Here is a 19,764-nt window from a genome sequence, read left to right on the forward strand (position 1 = left end):
GTATTGAATTGAATATAAGTTTCCTTTAATTTCTGAGGAATTCTACAGTAAATCTGGCTGAAACTTGGCACACAGGTACAGTAGGTGTCCCAGAGGAGGGATGTGTTGAAAGTTGGACATCAACTACTCAGGATGATTTTTAAGGAATTTTTGAAAATTGACACAATTGTAGTGCATTGGCTGTATTAGATTGAATAAATGTTTCCATTAATTTCTGAGGAATTCTACAGTAAATCTGGATGAAACCTGGCACACAGGTACAGTAGGTGTCCCAGAGAAGGAATCTGTTGAAAGTTGGACATCAACTACTCAGGATGATTTTTAATGAATTTTTGAAAATTGACATAATTAAATTGCATTGGCTGACTGCATTGGATACAAGTACCCTTTAATTTCTGAGGAATTCTACAGTAAATCTGGCTGAAACTTGGCACACAGGTACAGTAGGTGTCCCAGAGGAGGGATGTGTTGAAAGTTGGACATCAACTACTCAGGATGATTTTTAATGAATTTTTGAAAATTGACATAATTCTATTGTATTGACTGTATTGAATTGAATATAAGTTTCCTTTAATTTCTGAGGAATTCTACAGTAAATCTGGATGAAAATTGGCACACAGGTACAGTAGGTGTCCCAGAGAAGGGATGTGTTGAAAGTTGGACATCAACTACTCAGGATGATTTTTAATGAATTTTTGAAAATTGACACATTTGTAGTGCATTGGCTGTATTAGATTGAATAAATGTTTCCATTAATTTCTGAGGAATTCTACAGTAAATCTGGATGAAACCTGGCACACAGGTACAGTAGGTGTCCCAGAGAAGGAATCTGTTGAAAGTTGGACATCAACTACTCACGATGATTTTTAATGAATTTTTGAAAATTGACACATTTGTAGTGCATTGGCTGTATTAGATTGAATAAATATTTCCATTAATTTCTGAGGAATTCTACAGTAAATCTGGATGAAACTTGGCACACAGGTACAGTAGGTGTCCTAGAGGAGGGATGTGTTGAAAGTTGGACATCAACTACTCAGGATGATTTTTAATGAATTTTTGAAAATTGACATAATTCTATTGTACTGACTGTATTAGATTGAATAAATGTTTCCATTAATTTCTGAGGAATTCTACAGTAAATCTGGATGAAACTTGGCACACAGGTACAGTAGGTGTCCCAGAGGGGGGATGTGTTGAAAGTTGGACATCAACTACTCAGGATGATTTTTCATGAATTTTTGAAAATTGACATAATTAAATTGTATTGGCTGACTGCATTGGATACATGTACCCTTTAATTTCTGAGGAAATCTACAGTAAATCTGGATGAAACTTGGCACACAGGTACAGTAGGTGTCCTAGAGGAGGGATGTGTTGAAAGTTGTACATCAACTACTCAGGATGATTTTTAATGAATTTTTGAAAATTGACACAATTGTAGTGTATTGGCTGTATTAGATTGAATAAATGTTTCCATTAATTTCTGAGGAATTCTACAGTAAATCTGGATGAAACTTGGCACACAGGTACAGTAGGTGTCCCAGAGGGGGGATGTGTTGAAAGTTGGACATCAACTACTCAGGATGATTTTTAATGAATTTCTGAAAATTGACATAATTCTATTGTATTGACTGTATTGCATTGAATACAAGTACCCTTTAATTTCTGAGGAATTCTACAGTAAATCTGGATGAAAATTGGCACACAGGTACAGTAGGTGTCCCAGAGGAGGGATGTGTTGAAAGTTGGACCTCAACTATTCAGGATGACTTTTAATGAATTTTTGAAATAAACATAATTGTAGTGCATTGACTGTATTGCACTGAATATGAGTTTACTGTGATTTCTGAGTAATATTACAGTAAATCTGGGTAAAAACTGGCCCAGAGGTAAAGTAGGTGTCCGAGAAGAGGATTGTGTTGAAAGCTTGGCATCAACTTTTAAGAATGATTTTTAATGAATTTTTGAATATGCAACCAGACTGTCACGATGGCTGTATTGAGCTGTTCCATTGTAATTTGTGTGCGCGCGCGCGTGTGACTGTTCACGCGCGTGCGTGTGTGCGCGAGTCTAGGCTTTCAATCAGGATATAAAGCGAAAAGGCGCTACCGTAAAGACTGGTGTAAAAGCGCAAGGAAATTTATGCGGCGGATAGGAGGCGGCTGGCTTGACCGCGGCTCACAAATGACGGCTCACTTTACCGCAGTGGAAAAGACCTAACAGACTCTCCAGACTTTTAAAACTTTTGTATGACCCCTTAATTCCTATGAAAGCATTAAGTGTGTACTTATGTTTTCCCCATGCTGTTCCTGCGGTTGGGTGGAAGGCCATTTTGTAGTTTATCTGAGGTTTTACTTTTAAGACTTACACTTTTTAAATTTAAAGGTCATTTTTGTTTACCATGACTGTATCGTTTTCATCAGCTTTCATTTACGCTGAGTTATTACATCCAGCTGATAAAAATGCTAATAGCTTTGGTTCATTCTACTAACAAAACAGGCTGCTTGCCATTTTCATCCTTCCGTTCCCTAATCTTGAAATTGGGTGTGGTATTGCTAATTTCATTCTGCAAGAACATTTAAGGAAGAGGTGAGAAGGCTGTTCTTATTGTGTCCTCCTTTCTTTGATGATGACTCTTACTTGTTCTTGACTTAAAATAATTTGGGTTTCATGACGGCCATACAAATGTGTTTAGGTTGACAATCACATGCATACTTGAAGTAATACTTCAGAGAACCATTGCTGATTAAAGTTTTCTTCTGGCAGGGTTTTATTCAGATTAAGCTGATATTATTATGATTATTATTTTCTTTATTTATTTATTTTAAAGGTTAGAGGTTAATATTTATTCACTCTAGCCAATCTTTTTTAAATAGCTTTACCAGGAGATAGTTTTAATCTAACCTTATATTTAAGAATCTATTTATACACTGCACCACTGAATGCCTGGTGTGTAGCAAACACTTGTTATACACCAGCAGAGACTGATTCATCAAATGCTTAAAAGTTATTGGCTGCTGGGGTGTCTTGCAAGAAACTGGAAAGGCCGGGCTGTTATGACTCATTTGATTTATACAAAGGTCTCTTGAGAGGCTTCGTGTCAGTGTATTGTAAATGTGTTTTATAAAGTATTACGTAACATTTTTCTGTGCAAAAAAAAGCCGTGAGAATATGATTCTCAGGTCTTAAGTCCCAGTGATGTCGAGTTCTTTTAACATTATTGCAAATGCCAAGCCAGTAGAAGCCAAGAAGCAGGCAAGTGACATTTTATCTTATTTGACATCAGGAAAAAAACAACAACTGGCATAGTAGGCAAAGTAGGCATGAAGAGAGATGCTGATATCTAATCTGGCCAAGAAACAAAGGAAAACAACTGAAAATTCACTGTAAAAATGAGTCTACTGTATAATACATAAACTAAAGTTTAGTTATACAAAGCAGGCAATTTGCAGTAGTTTAGTCATTCTTTAATTTACAATCATACCTTCCCCGTGATACATGAACGGACTGATTACTTGTAAATGGCCTCTTGTAGTACACAGTTGTATACACAAAAGTTTATGTCATTTTATTAATACTGTGTGCTTCAGTTTTCCCCCCACATGTCTTTTGACAGTTAAAAGCAACAACAAAAAGAATAAATACAGTCTAGTGAGAAGGGAAGTTTAGCTCAATCTGTCAGTTTTCCAATAAATAGGAAATGCAGATGGAAAATCAGAATGAGTCAGTACTGGGGGACAGACAGTATTTCTAAAACACAGGTGAGAGATGATTTTGTGTCACTGCATATTAGCTGGTGTTTTTGTAAGAGCCACACGCACAAAAAAACAAAAACCTCTAAACATTGAACTACAGAGCAAATGAATACAAATCCTGGAAAATCCACGATAAAAGTGCTTGTCAGCTACAACAGGAATATGATTGTAATATACAGTACACGTTCTGATTATGTCAAAATGAACTATACATAGAGGCATATATTACTCTTGCAAACTATATAACTCTCATTATTTGTATTCTGTGCAATGTTCAACAGCAACTTACAACAATAGGTTTTGGCAGAAGGAAACGTCACTGTTTGACCGGGAAGAGTCAAAAACAGAAAACAGCTTTGAGTGCTACAAGTTACAATGGTATAGCTAAGTTTGGCAAAGAGGAGGAGAAGGTTCAAACCGACCAATTAGAAAAATAATTTGTCAAACAAATTATGTAGAAAAGAAATTTGTAAATAAATAAATTCTTTTGCAAAAAGGAAAAAAAAAGAATACAGCAAATAATATGTACTTATTACAACTTTGTTCCACTGATGTTTCATTCATTCAGTTAACTACTTGGCGTGACCTTGTTTCTGTTTAAGTGCTGGAATATGTAGGCTATATAGACACCAAATCCATATATATATGTATAAATATATACATACGTGTAAATGTGCATATGCACAACTACAGTGAATTGTAGGTATGAATATACGAAAGTGCAAGGACTAGTTACTATTATTTTGTTTTGCTAGTAGGGCTCCGACTTTAGGGTGAAGGGGAGCTGGTTCAGATATTTAGCCTTTTTTTTTAACTACTGTGCTTTTTGATGCTTGTCTTTGGATCCCAAAATGAAACAACTTGCATATACGTAAACTCATCTTATGGCTAAATAGAAAAAAAAAAAAAAAACAATGATAAGAATAATTTTAATTGTGCAGTGATCATGTCAGACTGATAAGGTGCAGAATGAGAATGATAAGCAGTTCCTTTTAAAACAACACATTCCTGAAGTTTCTGCAGAGTTCGCTGATGAATATTGTAAGGCAGTGACAAGAAGATCATTTTCAGAGCACACGAACATGCAACGTTGTTCAAGGAAAGACCTGAGCATTTTTTTTTACTCATAAAGCATCATGTTCCTTTCAGGAAACAGGGAATCTTCATTGCGTTGCCTTGTTTGCTGGATACTGAGTGTTGCCCATCTGCATTGCCAAAACAATTTAAGACTGACAGGCTGTGAAGATACACTTGGGGAATAGAGCTAAAAGGCCTTTGAGCCAGGGGTTAATTTCCTGTTCATTTTTTCCTGTCGATAGTTGGTTAGTTTTAGGCTCTAAGCCAATCAGAGTAAACTATTATGCTTATACCTAATCTATGTCATTCATACACACACACACACACACAAACTTTTTTTTTTACTGTGACATTGATACTAATCACAAATTTAGCCAAGTGTTTGTGCAAATAATTCCCATGCGCTAATAGCTCAGGCTTCTAGCTGCCTAAAGCACTCTGTTTCCCTCAATAACTTGACATTTCAAGTTATTAAGCTGAAATTTTTAGGTACCAAAATTGAATTATTGATTTTCAGGCACGCAGCTCTGTGAGAAGCGCAACACTGCCCATCTGCTGATAAAGCCCATCTCAAACCTCAAACTAAAACAGCTTGTTTCAGACAGAATCATGCAAAGCTACTCTAGTAGAGTCCGAGAATAAAAACATGAGGTGGAGAGAAGCATTATAGCTCAGCTTTATGGAAAGTTAAAGTTAGACAAACCAAGAATGACAAAATATAGACATGCCTAATTGATTGTTTAGGTGTTTTTGATATATGCATGTCTGTCTATGGACCTATTTAGCCATGTAACAACAACGCGACTGTACAAGATGTAGTCATCTAACTTTGCAGGTGTATAGTTGAGCAGAGGCTGTCTCACATTCTTTAAAAAAAAAAAAACGCAAGTATTTGAAAGTCTCTATATGAGATATGTTTACCTGCTTGATTGTTTTTAAAAATAGAAGTAATCCAAGAACTCACTGCCGTTTCAGTAATTATGGTTTCTGTTCTTGCAGTAGTCAGTAGTTTTTGTGATATCTAGCCAATTTTGTCTTTGAAAACATTAAAATTGCATGTTTTGGAAGTTCGTTCTTAATATCATTTCTGGACATTAAATCCTTGAAGTATTTACAGACAAAATGAACAGGAAATTAATTTGTGGACATGGAGCCTCTGGGAAGTGTGCAGGCATGTTGCAACTTTTTCTCTGCAAGAAATATGTGACATTGCTTTTTAAAGCAGGAGTTGGTGGTGGCGGCGACATCTTCCCCTCAGTCTACTGCAGATATCTGTAAACTTTAAAGCAATGATTGCCAGAGTCTGCAACAGCCACGTGTCCATCTGAGGTGAGCGCTAGGCCCTGGGGGCCGTACAGCGGGTCTGCCGAAGTGTTAATGTAGGATAAGAAGGACCCTGTGCTGTCAAACACCTGATGCAGAAAAAAAGGTCAGAATTTTCAGCAATTCTGTCACAACAAAACACAGCAACGGCGTTAAAATTACATCTACACGTAAACTGCAAGCTGCCTCACCTGTATTCTGCTGTTACCCCAGTCAGCTACAATGATGTTTCCATTGGCATCCACAGCCACGCCAGTGGGAGCGTTGAATTGGCCGTTCCCTTCGCCATGAGAGCCGAACTTGAACAGGAACTCCCCATCAGCGCTGTACACCTGAGGCAAAAAGCCAGAAAAGTTCGGTCAGCATCTTCATGTGCACGGCCTCCCTTTAAAATAAAAATCACAGCTAAGGTGGCAAACTCAGACATAGGTCGTCTTTTTTTCTTACCTTCACAGAGTGATTGTGAAAATCGGTCACGATAATTTCATTCTTGTTGTTCACGGCAACAAAATGCGGGCCTGGATGAGGAGACAGAAGCAGGTTATGTTGGTAGTTAAAGCAGAGACTGTTTCCTGTTGTTTATGCATTGGCTTCACTGTTAGTAGGCTGACTAAATGTAGTTTTCATCTATAGTTTGTCTAAAGCTGCAATTATAAAATAGGAAACCCTTCTGATTGAATGCGAGTAGTATGTTGTGCTTCTTTTCATGCAACATTTCAAGTCAATACTGAAAGTTAAATTATATGGAGAGGCTCAAGGCCTAAATCATTGTTATGCATGCACTGCCCAATCACAGAATATTTATATTGTCTTAGTCATACTGTCAGTGCTTACACTGATGGTTGGGTTACTCGTCCAGTTAACTTATCATTAAAAGCAGACCTCGAAACTGATTATATTAAAATACCACAGAATGAGTTATTGGAAACAGTAAAATTCATTCACACCGATCTCTCTTTTCATAGCCGTTTTTCACCCAAAGCACAATACACACAACAAACTTATCTTAAAAAAGAATAATTATGATTCATGTAATTATTACAATGGCATGTAATCTCATCTCTGATCATTGCTGCACAGGCACAGCTTCATCCTGCAGGGTTTTTTTTTTAAACAATCAGAGATCTCAGGAGGTCAGACACATGATCACGGATTTGGGTTAGACAGAGGGCACTGCACTGTGGGATTAAGGTTGCAGCAAGGCCACACTTAGTACTTACTGAAAACTGAGCCAGATTTATTTATGTTTGGGCCAAGTTTTTCTGAGTTGGAAAACAGAAGGAAGAACAGAAAGAAAGAAAGAAAGGAAGGAAAAAAAATAGCTAGTCAGAGATAAAGACATCCAAAGAAGAAAAAGCTCAGGGAGGTGCAGGGGGGTGCTGCTGCCCGGCTAATGCAGTAATACCGTGGGAGTTACGGGCACACAGCCAGTGTTGTCTTTAATATTCTTCATGCTGTTTGCTGCCCAGAGCTGACGCTTTAAACTGCGCCTACATTAGTAATGGTGCTCACAATGAGGGTTTTTAGTTGCTAATACTAAACAATGATAAAAAACACATTGCAAACACTTTCAAAATCCTGATTTACTGTCTACTAAAACAATCCTGTTACTTACACTCAAAAAATATTTATGCATAAAATGAAGTAATCTGATTACATGTAAATTTTCCATGTAACTACAGTGTACAACATTACATTTAATGGAATATGGTCAAATGAAATTTACTTGAATGTTACACATTGAGTTTATACCAACCATATTTCCCTTAATGATTAATTATTTTAATAAATTAACCTTTGATTTTTATGCATTTCACTGTTGTGCAGTCAGATATTTACCTTTGCTATTTTCCTTTAAAGAAGTATAAAAAATGTTATCCTAAATAATGGAAGTGTGTTTTTATTTCTTTCAGTATATTTTAACTCACTTTAATTAGTTTGCCAAATATTCAAAATTTCATAACAGATGTTTGCTTGTCTCCTCCCCGGCAGTGGCTGCCTCCTTCTCACCTGCAAACTGTCTGTCAGAAGTCCCTCTGCCTCCAAACTTGGTCACAAGTTTCCCATTGGATTGAAAGATGAAGACGCAGCAAGCCTTGTTGTCCACAGTGATGATGTGTCCGTTCTTATCCACAGCCACACCCTTGGGACCCATGAGCCGTCCTGCACCGATCTTATTCTGTGATGCAGAGAGACAAAAAAGTAGTTTAGTACTTTTTCAAGCTGAAGGTAAATGGTGAGGCAGAAAAACACCAAAAGACTATTTTTTAATAGATTTCACATATGAACAACCCTTAAATGAGGCATTTAGTGCTGTTCAGCCTGCACAGAGATCTTACCTTAAACTTCCCATCAGGAGAGAAGATGCTGACCCACCGATTGTCATAGTCGGCCACCACAATGTCACCGTTCATGTCAACAGTGACACCCGTTGGTCTTTGCAGCTGCCCTGGAGACCGACCTCTGACCCCAAAGCGCATCTTGAATTGGCCATCATTGGAGAAAACCTGCAATTGGGTCCATCAAAGCAAACAGTTTTAGAGTGTACGGCAGAGTACACTCGTCTGAATATCCACTTCTGTGCAATCACTGTGAAACACGTGGCTACACTGCCTCACCTGTATGCACTGGTTGTTGCTGTCAGCCACCACCACTCTGCCATTACTAGAGGCTGAGATCCCCTGGAGATTTGTGAACTCGCCTTTCTCTCTACCCCGAGAACCTGACAGAAAAAAAAAGGCAAATACTCAAGAAATGTGTCATTTACCATTTTCACATTAGTCTCCAGTCTTATACACTGTGCACTCATGCCGATCGTTTACCAAACTATGACATACGTTTTGTTGGATTCATTTCCTGTCTCCCAGGCTTGGGAAAGTTTGTTTAAAGCGGCAAAAGAGTTCAAAAGTAAATTACAGAAACTTGCTTGAATTAAATAATATGAAGAAGTTGCAAAACCTTTGAATGCCAGTGACATTTTTTTTTATCTCAGCCAAAGCCAAATTGTCTATAAAAAAAAATCTATAAAACAATCAAGCCAGATCAAAGTTTTATTGTGTAGTCTATTGGCATGAACTGGAAATTGCAACTGCCTGGAGCGGAGAGTGTCAATTTAAAAGCCTGTCTTGTGGCTTAGAAGCTAATAAATGATGACATAAGTATTCTTGATTTGTAACAAAGATAATGTAACTTGTGTAGGACATAATTTGCTTTTCCGTGTCTCTCTTACCCATTCTGTAGATGAGCTCATCTTCAATGGGGTTCTCCTTTTTCTTAGTCGTGCTGTACATACTGGAAGGCCGTCGCACTGCCTTCTGCCGTATGTGGCCAGCCGTGCCACTGGGGGACTTCACCCTCCGCTTCACATCGTCTGGAGATTGCGGAACATCTGACGGCTTAACTGCTCGCAGTCGGAAAGGGCTGCCACGTACCGGCTGTCCGTACAGCAGCAAAGAAAACGAGTACTCTCCCTCAGAGCGTAACGTGTAGCCCACCTCGTATGTTCCATTCTTATTGTCCGTTATCTCCGTCTCTGCAGCCCGGCTCCCATCAGCGGACGTTATCTCTGCTTTTAAAACTGCGTTTCCTGTCCGCACCAGCTCCCCATCCTGCAGATAGGGTTCACTGAGTCAATTTCCGAACAACACAAAATCTTCAATATTCACACGGCAGCCACTAAAGAAGCACTTTCCACACATGCATGAGAAGCTTATAATAGATTTCTTTTCATAAAAATAATCCCTGAAAATTGCCTCGGTGACCAGAGTAGCCACCGTGAAATAACTTTTGGAAACGAACTCTGATAAATGCTATGAATTAAAATGAAAAGCTAAATTGAAATAGCCACACACAAGAAAAGCAAATAAATGTCAGTAAACCCATTAGAGCCAAAGCAAAAAGTAAATGGCTTAATTTACACATATAGCAGAACAATATTACGATAGTAAAGCAACATAATTCAGAGACAGTACTTTGTCTTTTGTTGTCACAGTAATAGTTTGGTGTTGCCCAGTTGCTGCATGGCGGAGGCCCTCTCCTGTGGCCACGGAAGTGTGAGCCACAGCTGCTGTGGTGAGGAGAACACCCAGGTTCTGGATGGAGCGCCGCAGGCCCTCGGTCTCCACCTTGAACACACAGCACATTTGAATTTTTGAGTTTCTTAATACTTTTTATTATTATTTTTTATTATTAAGTCTTTCTGTGTCTGCAGCTGGTAACTACTAACAAGCTAATGGTACTTTACGACTGGGTTTATACATTTGTTTTATTACCCACACCGAGGAGGTAATGTTTTTGTAGCATTGCATGCCTGCTGTTCAATCTGCTGGTATATGGGAATTGTAAATATTACTTTTGCTGCACTACAAGCTTCTTTCATTACATTTAAAAAAAGAAAACAAACTGAATATATAAAAAAAATCCTATAAAAGTAAACACTGCCCACAGATTGAGCTGCCTTGGTGGAGATTTGTCCTTTCTGAGTACTGCTTGTTATACATGTAGTCAAATTACAGTCACGTGAAAAATAAAAAGTTTCGACAGGACTCACGCAGACCTGCGATGCGACAATGTAGGAGAATCAGTCAAACCACCACAATAAAAACAGAGGTCACAACAGACAGCAGTCGTTACCTGGCAGTCCAGGTGTGCATTCTGATGAGGTTTCTCTGGGAAGTCATGTCTGGCCAGCGCGTTTACTCGCTCACTCATTTGCTTCTGAACCAGCAGCACCTATTCTTACAGGAGATGCATACTGTATTTTATTTAAAGTCCTTCCCCCCCATCTGTACCTTTTAATACAGAACAATATAACTACTGCAGAACAGACATTCTGCTACATTGCTGCATGAAACTTGAGAGTCAAATCCTATAATCCTGTTTGACAGGTTGCTGGTATATAAAAATTTGCCTGCCCACCTCAGTAGCACTACCATGGCTGAGAGCTTGCTCTGTGAAACTGCAACTGCTCTGAATATGTTCCTTCCCCTGGAGGAGAGCTGAAAGCTGGGCCTGCAGGACCTGTGCTCAAGAATGAGAAGGAATAAGAGAAAACAGACACAGGAGGGTCAGTAGAGCATGTTAAAACAATACTGAAGATGAGAAAAAGCAGCTGAATACATTAAAAAAGAGGAAAATTAGGAATTAAATGTCAAGAAAGCAATAAATCTCTGGTATTAAGGACAAAAACATATGCATGTGCATATACATGAGTGAATGAACTGGTCATCAACTAACTTTCTGCTTGGTACTGCAGATATTCTCCAAGTCTGTGATGAGGGCCGTCTTGCGCTGATGCAGCGCCTGTTCCAGCTCTTCAAATGTACTTGTAATTTCCGCTACTGCCTCATTCTTCCTTTCACTCAGCTGTCGAGAGATCTCACTCACCAGCTCAATGGCTGCTGTTAACTGAGGTAGCCTGCAACATGAAACAAGGTGAAAATGTATTCCATAGCAGCTGAACACAATGAAAATGTCTGACAGATGAGGCACAGTGTGGACAGATCGCCTAAGGTCTGGACCAAATGCTTAAGCTGCTTAAAGCTTTCCCGAGGTATCAAGACCCCCACCTGCTGTGTATGGCATCCAGCTGTGTCTTCAGCGTAGCCTTGTGCTGTTCCACCACATCCCGCAGAGGAACAGTCATGTGCTCCCTGTGCTCGCCCTCTGTGCACTCCAAACACATGGCTGTCTCACATGACTCGCAGTAGAACTCCATCACCTGCAGAGGGAGACAGAGCGAGTCATTCTCTTGCAAAAAAAGAAATTAATGTAACATTCAGTTCCTTTTACACCAATTACTGCTTGAAATAACATGGAAAGGAATTTAGGTAAGGTGATGACTTGAGTAGCATATCTCAAAAGAGCTTCTCACCTTTCCTTCGTGGTTTGGGCAGCAGAGCGGCTTCCCTGCAGCTGCAGCACTGACTGATTCCAACACACTGCAGGCCTCTGGCCGCGAGCACTCTGGGTCTCGTTGAAGGACCTAATGCAATACATTCTTATATTCAGTGTGGAACAAGGAGGTATTTCTTTATTTTGTTATTTGTAATGCGCATTTGAATTATCTGGCTAATGCATTGTGTTTTCAAACCTCCATAAGATTAGTGATGAAGAAGTTGTTCTGCAGGGCACAAACTCCTTTCTCTGGCAGGATAGATGTCTGCCGGCACACTGGGCATGAGAGTGTCAGAGACTCAGGGGGAATGTAGGTCTGGAGACAGCTGAAGGAAGAGGCCAACAAATATATAAATATAAAACTTAGATAACCAATACAGCAGAAAAAAAAAGAAGAGGAAGGTGTGAGGAAGACAGAGCAATCACATAATAAAGAGAGGCAGTGCCTAAATAGTGCTCCTGTCACAACAAATAAGGCAATAGAGTGGATTTAAATCAATACAGAGCCCACAGGCTTGAGAGAAAACATGTACACTCTCTTTGAGTAAGTGAGCATCTGGCAAATCAATTTGACTAACAGAGTCACTAAGAGGCAAAACAGTTCAATCATGAATACATGTGAAGTGCATTTTTTAAGGCTTTTTTCTGTTTGTGCATCTATGTGTGCGTTTGTGTAGTTTGGATTCTGGCCTGGCTTCACGCATGCTAGTAGTCACATCTATCCTGCTTGGCTCTACATGCTAAAGATTTTTCCAGGTTTGGTTAACAAGCCCACTGGAGTGTATCAACAACATTAGACGCTAACAAGGGAAAAAACCAAAGCCAGTCAGTAACTTTCAGGTGCAGTATGCAGACTGCAATGCATTCCTTGTCTACAGCCCAGGTGCCCACCCTCAGGTGATGTACAGCTGTATTTCTTTAGTTTCTGTAGTTAATGATTTGGCGATTAATACAGTAAGAAACCCTGAGTCAGTTCTCAGGATAAGTCTCTGTGTTTTTACAAAAGTATGTTTGGCAGCTGCTTAGGCTGCATGCTGGAACAATTATATTTAATTTATGACAGCATACAAGCTCGTATCAGCCAAGCCTCCCTGTTTCTGCTTCTGAGAACAACTGAGAGGTTGAACGAAAACATTTTTTCTATCAAATATTTTGTCAAAAATCAGACATGAAGCCCGCTGGGAGCAGCAGGCAGGGATTCAAGGGTAAGAAAATGTTATTTATCTATTCTAATTGCTTTTACTGTTGTTGTAAAATGTAATTATTTTGGCATCATTTCTATATTATGAAGTAGTCGTATCCTGAGGTTATATGCAAAAATGACAATCACATACAAAGGACATCGGGAGCAAAATGAAGCAAAGTAACACCCTCCCAAAAGGAATAGGCCCAGCGGGGGTTTGCACCACACCCCTCTTTAAAGTACATAAACCCACCCCAGCATTAAAACATCTGTCTGGAAATATTGCGTATAGCCCTAGACAAAAATCTGTTCACCTCAGCAGGACTCCACATCACATGCTATCCAGTTAAACCAGGGATTAAACTTGCCCTCCGGTGGGCAAATGCAGCTCAGACTGCATGGGGGAAAAAAAGAGAATTATCTCATACTGTGTGGCTTTTAAAAAGCCATTCGATAAATATTTGGTAGATCGTGGGTTTAGGAGCAAACCAGTCTGAAACATAATCCTGGTTTTCTTCTGCAGCCAACAATATGCCCCTTCTTCATTCTCCATCCTCCCACCATGACCCACAACAAGCTTTCAAAAAGCTTCCTCCTGCTTGGCTCGGCTCTAGCATTGTCACCTGAGGGGGTGTCATCCTTCCCAAGAAACTGTGGATTGAGCCACTGTAATTGTGTCTCTCAACAGTGAGCCTTTTTTCAGACTGCAGTCCTTGACAGTCCCTGATGCTGAGGAATGCACTTATCCCAGCAGCGTCAGTGACGAGAAGCGCTCTGAGCTTTTTAATTGTGTGTAGGGATTTGCAATAGACGAGGTTCCTCTATTGGCCAGCGTGTAGGTATGACAGGAATTCTATGATAACAGGGTAAGAGACAGGATTTACTAGAAGAGAGACAGGTATGGTAAACAATGTACTGTAGCTCCTTTGAATGGCCAGAAATAGCTACATGCAGCAGACAGTGCGAGCAGCAGTAATTAGGACTCCTGACCGGTGTCATTGACGCAGACAGCACAAACATTAGTTACCTTTCACAGAAGGTGTGCAGGCAGGGCAAGACCTTGGGGTTGCGGTAATGATCCAGGCAGATGCTGCAGACCAGAAACTGCTTGTCTATCTGACGCACCACAGGGCTGGTACTTCCAGCCTCGCGCTTGGCCATGGCAAAGGAAATTTAAAGCCACGGACAACGACAGCAGTTAACCTAACAAGAGAAAGAGAAAGATGAAAATATTAAAGAAAAATGCTGCACTCCAGCTTTTTCTTTGGTCTTCTTTGCTGAGCTATTGTTCAGCAAACTTTTCAGAGAAGGTACCAGGAACCAAAGCAAAACAAAGCTGTTTAATGCCTTGATCAGAACAAGCACACTGTTATGCAGTTATTTCTAGGTTAATACCAGAGCAACGTCATCTGAAAGAGAGCTGAAAGAGGCTTGCAGTTCATGCTCAGCAGATGCACATGAACCATTATGGCCAAATGCGTGAGTAACACATTAAAGTTATAAAATACAAAAATAAGCAAAGAAGGCGTAAGAAAGAAAAGGCTTTGTAACGAGCAAGTAAGCACTCAACAAAAGGGTTGTTTTTTTGGGTTTTTTTTACAAATCCACAATAATCCATTGAAACAGTCGTAGTTTTGAACATACAAAAAAACAAAACATAAGACGTTTAAGCTGGAATAGGCTTAATTTCTTATTTTATGAACCACACAGCTACATTTTCACATTCACAGCAAACAGCACACCTCTGTAGGTAGAAGTTACATGAAAGCCAGAAACCAACTGTAGGGTGACCAGAACAGAGAAGTCTGTTATTGTTCTCACATTAGGAAAAAAAAGCTATATATATGATGCAAGGTATGGATATTTTGCCTAGCAACACAAACCCCTGCTGCCTCCACATGGCCCACTTTCACATTCAGCAGTGCAAGGTCAGCAAATACGGCAAAATTAATTACAGCAGTAAAAAAATGCTAGTGAAGCATCGCTTGCAAGATCAGGTGTTAACTGAAAACAAGCATCCAGTGCAAATATTGTACATACGTAACAAGAGGTCATAACCACATAGCTTGACTTGATGCATGGCTTGAATTTGCACTTTTGTTGAATGCTGTTCATATCATTTTCATCTCTCTGTTGCTAACAGCAATGAATCCAGCCACATTTTCTCAGTAGGTCAGCACATGCATTATTCATGCATCAGGCATGCACTCATGTGCTCATACAGATGGAGGGGTGAGCGAAGAGTAGTACATGCCTCAAGTAAATACACAATGTGTCATGGTCCTGGGTCGGTGACCCAGCGCTTTTAGTTATCATTTTCTAGTTTATGATGATGATGATTATTATTGTTTGAGTTCTGTGTGTTATATTTGGTCTGCCTTTGAGTCTGTCTCTGTCTATGGTGTCACCCCATCTGTTTGTGAATCTGTCTGGTTAGTTCATGTCTTGTCTGGTTCCATGTGTCTGAGTTTCCTGTTTTATTGTGAAGGTTTGTGTCATATGTGAGTGTGCTCAGTTTACGTTTCCCCTGTCTCGTCAGCTGTGATTTCTCCCAGGTGTGTTCCCCTCCTGTCTCTCATCCCTTGATTTCTGCCGTCTGTGTATTTAAGCCCTGTGTTTCTCTGTGTCAGTGTCGCGTCGTACCCTCAACTAGCTGTGTGTTCTGCTTCTATGTTCCTAGTGTTTGGTCTCCTGCTCCAGTTTAGTGTTTCTTTCCAGTGTTTCAGTCCTTGGTTCCTCTGTTCTGACTTTTGGTTTTCTTTTGGTGAGTTTAGTTTGTACGAGGTTTTTCCCAGCAATAAAGCTGCGCCTTAAGTTTCACTTCCGTGTCTGAGTTCTGCATTTTGGGTCCACCACTCCTGCTTGCCTGCCACACAGCGATTCATGACACAATGATAGGAAAGCAGTTATAAACATTACACACACACACAGACACACACTGACTATCATTATCCCCCCACCAGACTTTCCCTCCTGTCTGCACATCTGTCGCTGTTGGATCTAATACAGCTCTCAATCCCCTGTCCCATCTCCGCTCGTGTCCTATTGTTAGTTGTTGCCCACCGAGCATGAGCACGCGCACGGACACTCACACACCAGAGTGGGTAAAAGCCAAGCTGTATCTTTCCAGTCTTTGCACAGAGGATCCAATGACATACAGTCCCCACACTGGGAGGGTAAAGGTCACATCTTAAGCCATCAACTCCAAGAACAACATGTCACATTTTTACTCGGGTTAAAGACATGCAGGGTGTCAAACGGAAATGATTAGCGGTAAGTAGCTTATGTTTTGTCTAAATCGAAATATGCATTGTTCTCCATAAGTCCTCTGCTTTAAACCGGCATTTCAAGAGTATCTAGTTGTCTCTGCTGGACTCCAATGAAAAGAAGCTGGAATGTCTCCCGAGTGTAGAAATAATGGGGGGATCAACTACAGGATGTATTCAGTTCTTCAGCACAGTTCTCACACTTCTCCGTCATTCTGTTTTTCTGTACTAGAAAACACCGATACTAATATCATCTGTTATGACGTCTGTCTAAATTTAGACTCGTGTATTAGTGACTAGACGAGGAAGCAATGACAGTGAGGCTAAAATAAGACCACCGGTCCTCGGGACAGCAGGACAGTGAGGTGATTTGTGTCCATTCATCTACTGCTGGTTTCACAGCACTTTTCTTGGGTGGACCGCTGTGAAAGAAGAATGCGGAGTCTGAAAAGTGCCAAATAATAAGTACTCTTCCTTAAAACACTGGAATAAAGATTAAAGTAGCAGTGTGAGATGATGCAACTTTCAAAAAAGAAACTTAATTTAACATGTTTTTTTTTTTTTTTTTTGTATCTAAACTATAGCTGAGGCAAACCTTTTGCACTTTCGAGCTTTAAAATGAACTTGATGGAGACATGAAAAGCAAACGCTGTAACATCAAGAAGATTTGACCGCCGTGGATGCACATGAATGAATACACTCGTGCGTGTACACGGTTACATGAATTCAGCAGACCAAGTTTTGACACGGGCCCCATCTTCATTCATGCTCACTTAAACTCCTAAGTAGGCCACGATGCTTAATTTTGATGGTCTAAAGTATCCATGACCAGTTTTTAACTGACAGGCTTTAAAGTGAGTGAAGGGAAGCAGATTTAGAATTTAAACTCAGCAGTTAAAGGCACTGGGATGGGATAAAGCCAAACACATTCAGGATGCATGAAGAAAAATTATGCATGAAGAGGACGCGTCTTTGAGAGAGCTGCCAACTAATACCATAAAAGCAAAAATGTGTCATAATTCTCCTGGCCATTATAAACACAGTAATAATAGCAGCAATGCTGCTGGTGACCTTAGATTAAGTAATTCCCCAAACTCGCAGTATTATAGTATTTGAGTGCTGAGCTAATTGTTTTTGTGTGTGCGCTTAAGCGCATGTGTCACGTTCTGTTTACTGTTGGCTTTACAGAACACAAAAGAGACCATGTTCTTCGTCTCATTCACGACCGAAACCTCTGCTGGTGCTTTACCGTACCACAGGATCCTCACAGTTTGGGTGAACTCTCTCTTACAGAACACACATGCAGATAAACCTGAAAAAGTGGCAAGACGGGATATCAAATGTCTTCTTCTCGCTTAAGAAGCATGGTGGGAGAGAGATGGGTTAGAGCGCGAGACATTTTAACAGGCCAGAGAAATAATGCAGGAGAAGTATGATACTCTCTGCTGTCTTCTCACTGTGATACACCTGTGCAACACCAACAGATAAGAGCTGACAGCCTGTGTAAACACACAAAACACCAACACTCCACTGTGATGACAGGTGAGCTGATACTGTAAAGTTACACACACACACACACACACACACGGACATGAAAACAAAAACAAACAAACACAAAGTCGACAGAGACACTACCTACTGTCGGTGAAGTGGAGTACATCTGTCTAGAAGACTTCATGGCAACTCTGTGTTAAGCCACTGTAGCACTCAAGAACCAGCACACGCCCTGAGTCACACACTCTTGCCTTCTAGTCTCTCTCCTCTGACCGCTCTTCCTTTTCCCTTTTCCTTCTCTCGCTTTTCCCTTTTCCATGCAAGGCACACGCACTGAAGAGGGCTGAGCGGGGATGACAACAAAGGGTGGGACTGTAAATTGAAAGTCCCTCCTACTGTCAGTGCCGTTTACAAGCATGAGCTCACTCTATGCCCTCCTACTGCTGTGCTCTGATTGGCTGGGAAACCTAAACCAGCAAGCAAGATGTATTGCATCATGGGCCAACAATTTGCGCTGGACTGGGGGGTGTGAGTGTTGGACAGAAAATCTTAAAATCCAAAGAACATGTTGCACAAAAGTCCTGCTGAGTAATAATTAAATTTGTGAAATACTTTGCACAATGATTAGAATATATGTTATATTTGTATAATCTAGTATCCAGTTATGAGGAATTATGTCATTACTTGGCCATCCAAGCATGCAGATGCATGCTTGCAGACACATTTAGGGCAGCCAAATAAAACAGACTTATATAATTCATGAAGTCACTTACAAAAAAAATAACTTTAAGTGAGAATATCAGAGCATATGCCCTCTCCATCTAGTATCAAATTACACATATGCACGGATTAAGACGGACACTCTGAACTGAAAAGGGGATCATCATTATGAAATTTCTTGCCGTGGGATAATTTTGCACTCAATCCCTTAAATGACCCGTCCTTGTGATGTGGTCAGAGTATAATCTGAAGCCAGAGGTGACGATTCTCTGACAAAAAACATCAATCTACATTTAATCTGTTCGGATTAAGTCCAGTCCTCTCTCCTCCCACGCTCTACTTCCTCTGCACCCACCCACACACACACCTACCTTTCCAAAATTCTGTCATCCTAAACTCAAAACGCAGACTGATGTGCTAGATGTAACAGGAAGTAGAGGGATAAGAGGATGAAGACAGAATGAGATATGAGCAGCCGTCTGAAGGGAATTTATTGTTGCCTCATCGATGTTCTGGCAGTTTTGTACATTTTTGTGTGGCATTGTATGGCACTTTCAAAGCGCAAGGAATTTTTGTAGCCACTTATAACTGTTAAACAAGCGGTTTGAAAACTTGTGCAACTTGATAGTTACAAGATAGCACTTACTAACATGTCACCATTGGATGAAACAGTCTATGAGCACATCTTGTTTTTGGGTTCCATAGAGAGGGTATCTGGCGTGACCAATATACTCAATGCATCACTGCAGCATGGGCCACCTTTTCAAAAAGGCCCTTGTCATCTCTGCAGTGAGCACTCGCACTCAAAAGCATTATTAGTTCTCCACAGTTTCTGCTGAAGCGACAGTTCGTTCAGAATATATGACACCTGCAGTTATTAAATGGGAAGAAGATGAACCACCACTGGTATCACCAATGAGCCCCTTGAAATAAGTAAAGGTAATATGAAAGGAGTGTGCCGAAAAAGACCTTTTTTCTCTTTTTTATTCCAAAATAAATAAAGATTGCAATTAAGTCTTTTTCATTTTTATTACACTAATGCTTTTGG

At 40.1% G+C, this 19,764-nt stretch overlaps 1 protein-coding gene across 3 annotated transcripts; it reads right to left on the minus strand.

Annotated features, from left to right (window-relative positions):
* Positions 1-3,454: 3,454 nt before the first annotated feature.
* Positions 3,455-18,343, minus strand: trim3b (tripartite motif containing 3b). Of its 3 annotated transcripts, none has more exons than XM_082547880.1 (17): positions 18,142-18,343; positions 14,264-14,439; positions 12,250-12,379; positions 12,031-12,141; positions 11,726-11,877; positions 11,394-11,574; positions 11,076-11,177; positions 10,791-10,889; positions 10,130-10,282; positions 9,388-9,766; positions 8,777-8,880; positions 8,498-8,665; positions 8,169-8,337; positions 7,379-7,420; positions 6,606-6,676; positions 6,350-6,490; positions 3,455-6,247 (listed from the first exon to the last, which is right to left on the minus strand). In XM_082547880.1, the coding sequence occupies exons 2-17, from the start codon at positions 14,395-14,397 to the stop codon at positions 6,095-6,097; spliced, it is 2,289 nt and encodes a 762-aa protein (XP_082404006.1). In that variant the 5' UTR covers positions 14,398-14,439; positions 18,142-18,343; the 3' UTR covers positions 3,455-6,094. The 3 variants fall into 3 exon arrangements, with proteins under 3 accessions (XP_082404006.1, XP_082404008.1, XP_082404007.1); XM_082547882.1 differs by lacking the exon at positions 18,142-18,343 and adding an exon at positions 13,551-14,089 and having other exon boundaries at positions 14,264-14,373; XM_082547881.1 differs by lacking the exon at positions 7,379-7,420.
* Between the last annotated feature and the right edge of the window lie 1,421 nt (positions 18,344-19,764).

The sequence above is a fragment of the Aulonocara stuartgranti genome (genome assembly GCF_965226115.1).
Source record: "Aulonocara stuartgranti genome assembly, chromosome: 10".
NCBI lineage: Eukaryota > Metazoa > Chordata > Actinopteri > Cichliformes > Cichlidae > Aulonocara > Aulonocara stuartgranti.

Excerpts from the sequence above, each read along its gene's own strand:
- trim3b (XM_082547880.1), bottom strand. The coding sequence starts at position 14,397 with ATGGCCAAGCGCGAGGCTGGAAGTACCAGCCCTGTGGTGCGTCAGATA. Across the intron at positions 10,283-10,790 it reads ATGCACACCTGGACTGCCAG|GTGGAGACCGAGGGCCTGCG; the intron begins GTAACGACTGCT and ends TGTGTGTTCAAG. Across the intron at positions 8,666-8,776 it reads GCAACAACCAGTGCATACAG|GTTTTCTCCAATGATGGCCA; the intron begins GTGAGGCAGTGT and ends ACCCAATTGCAG.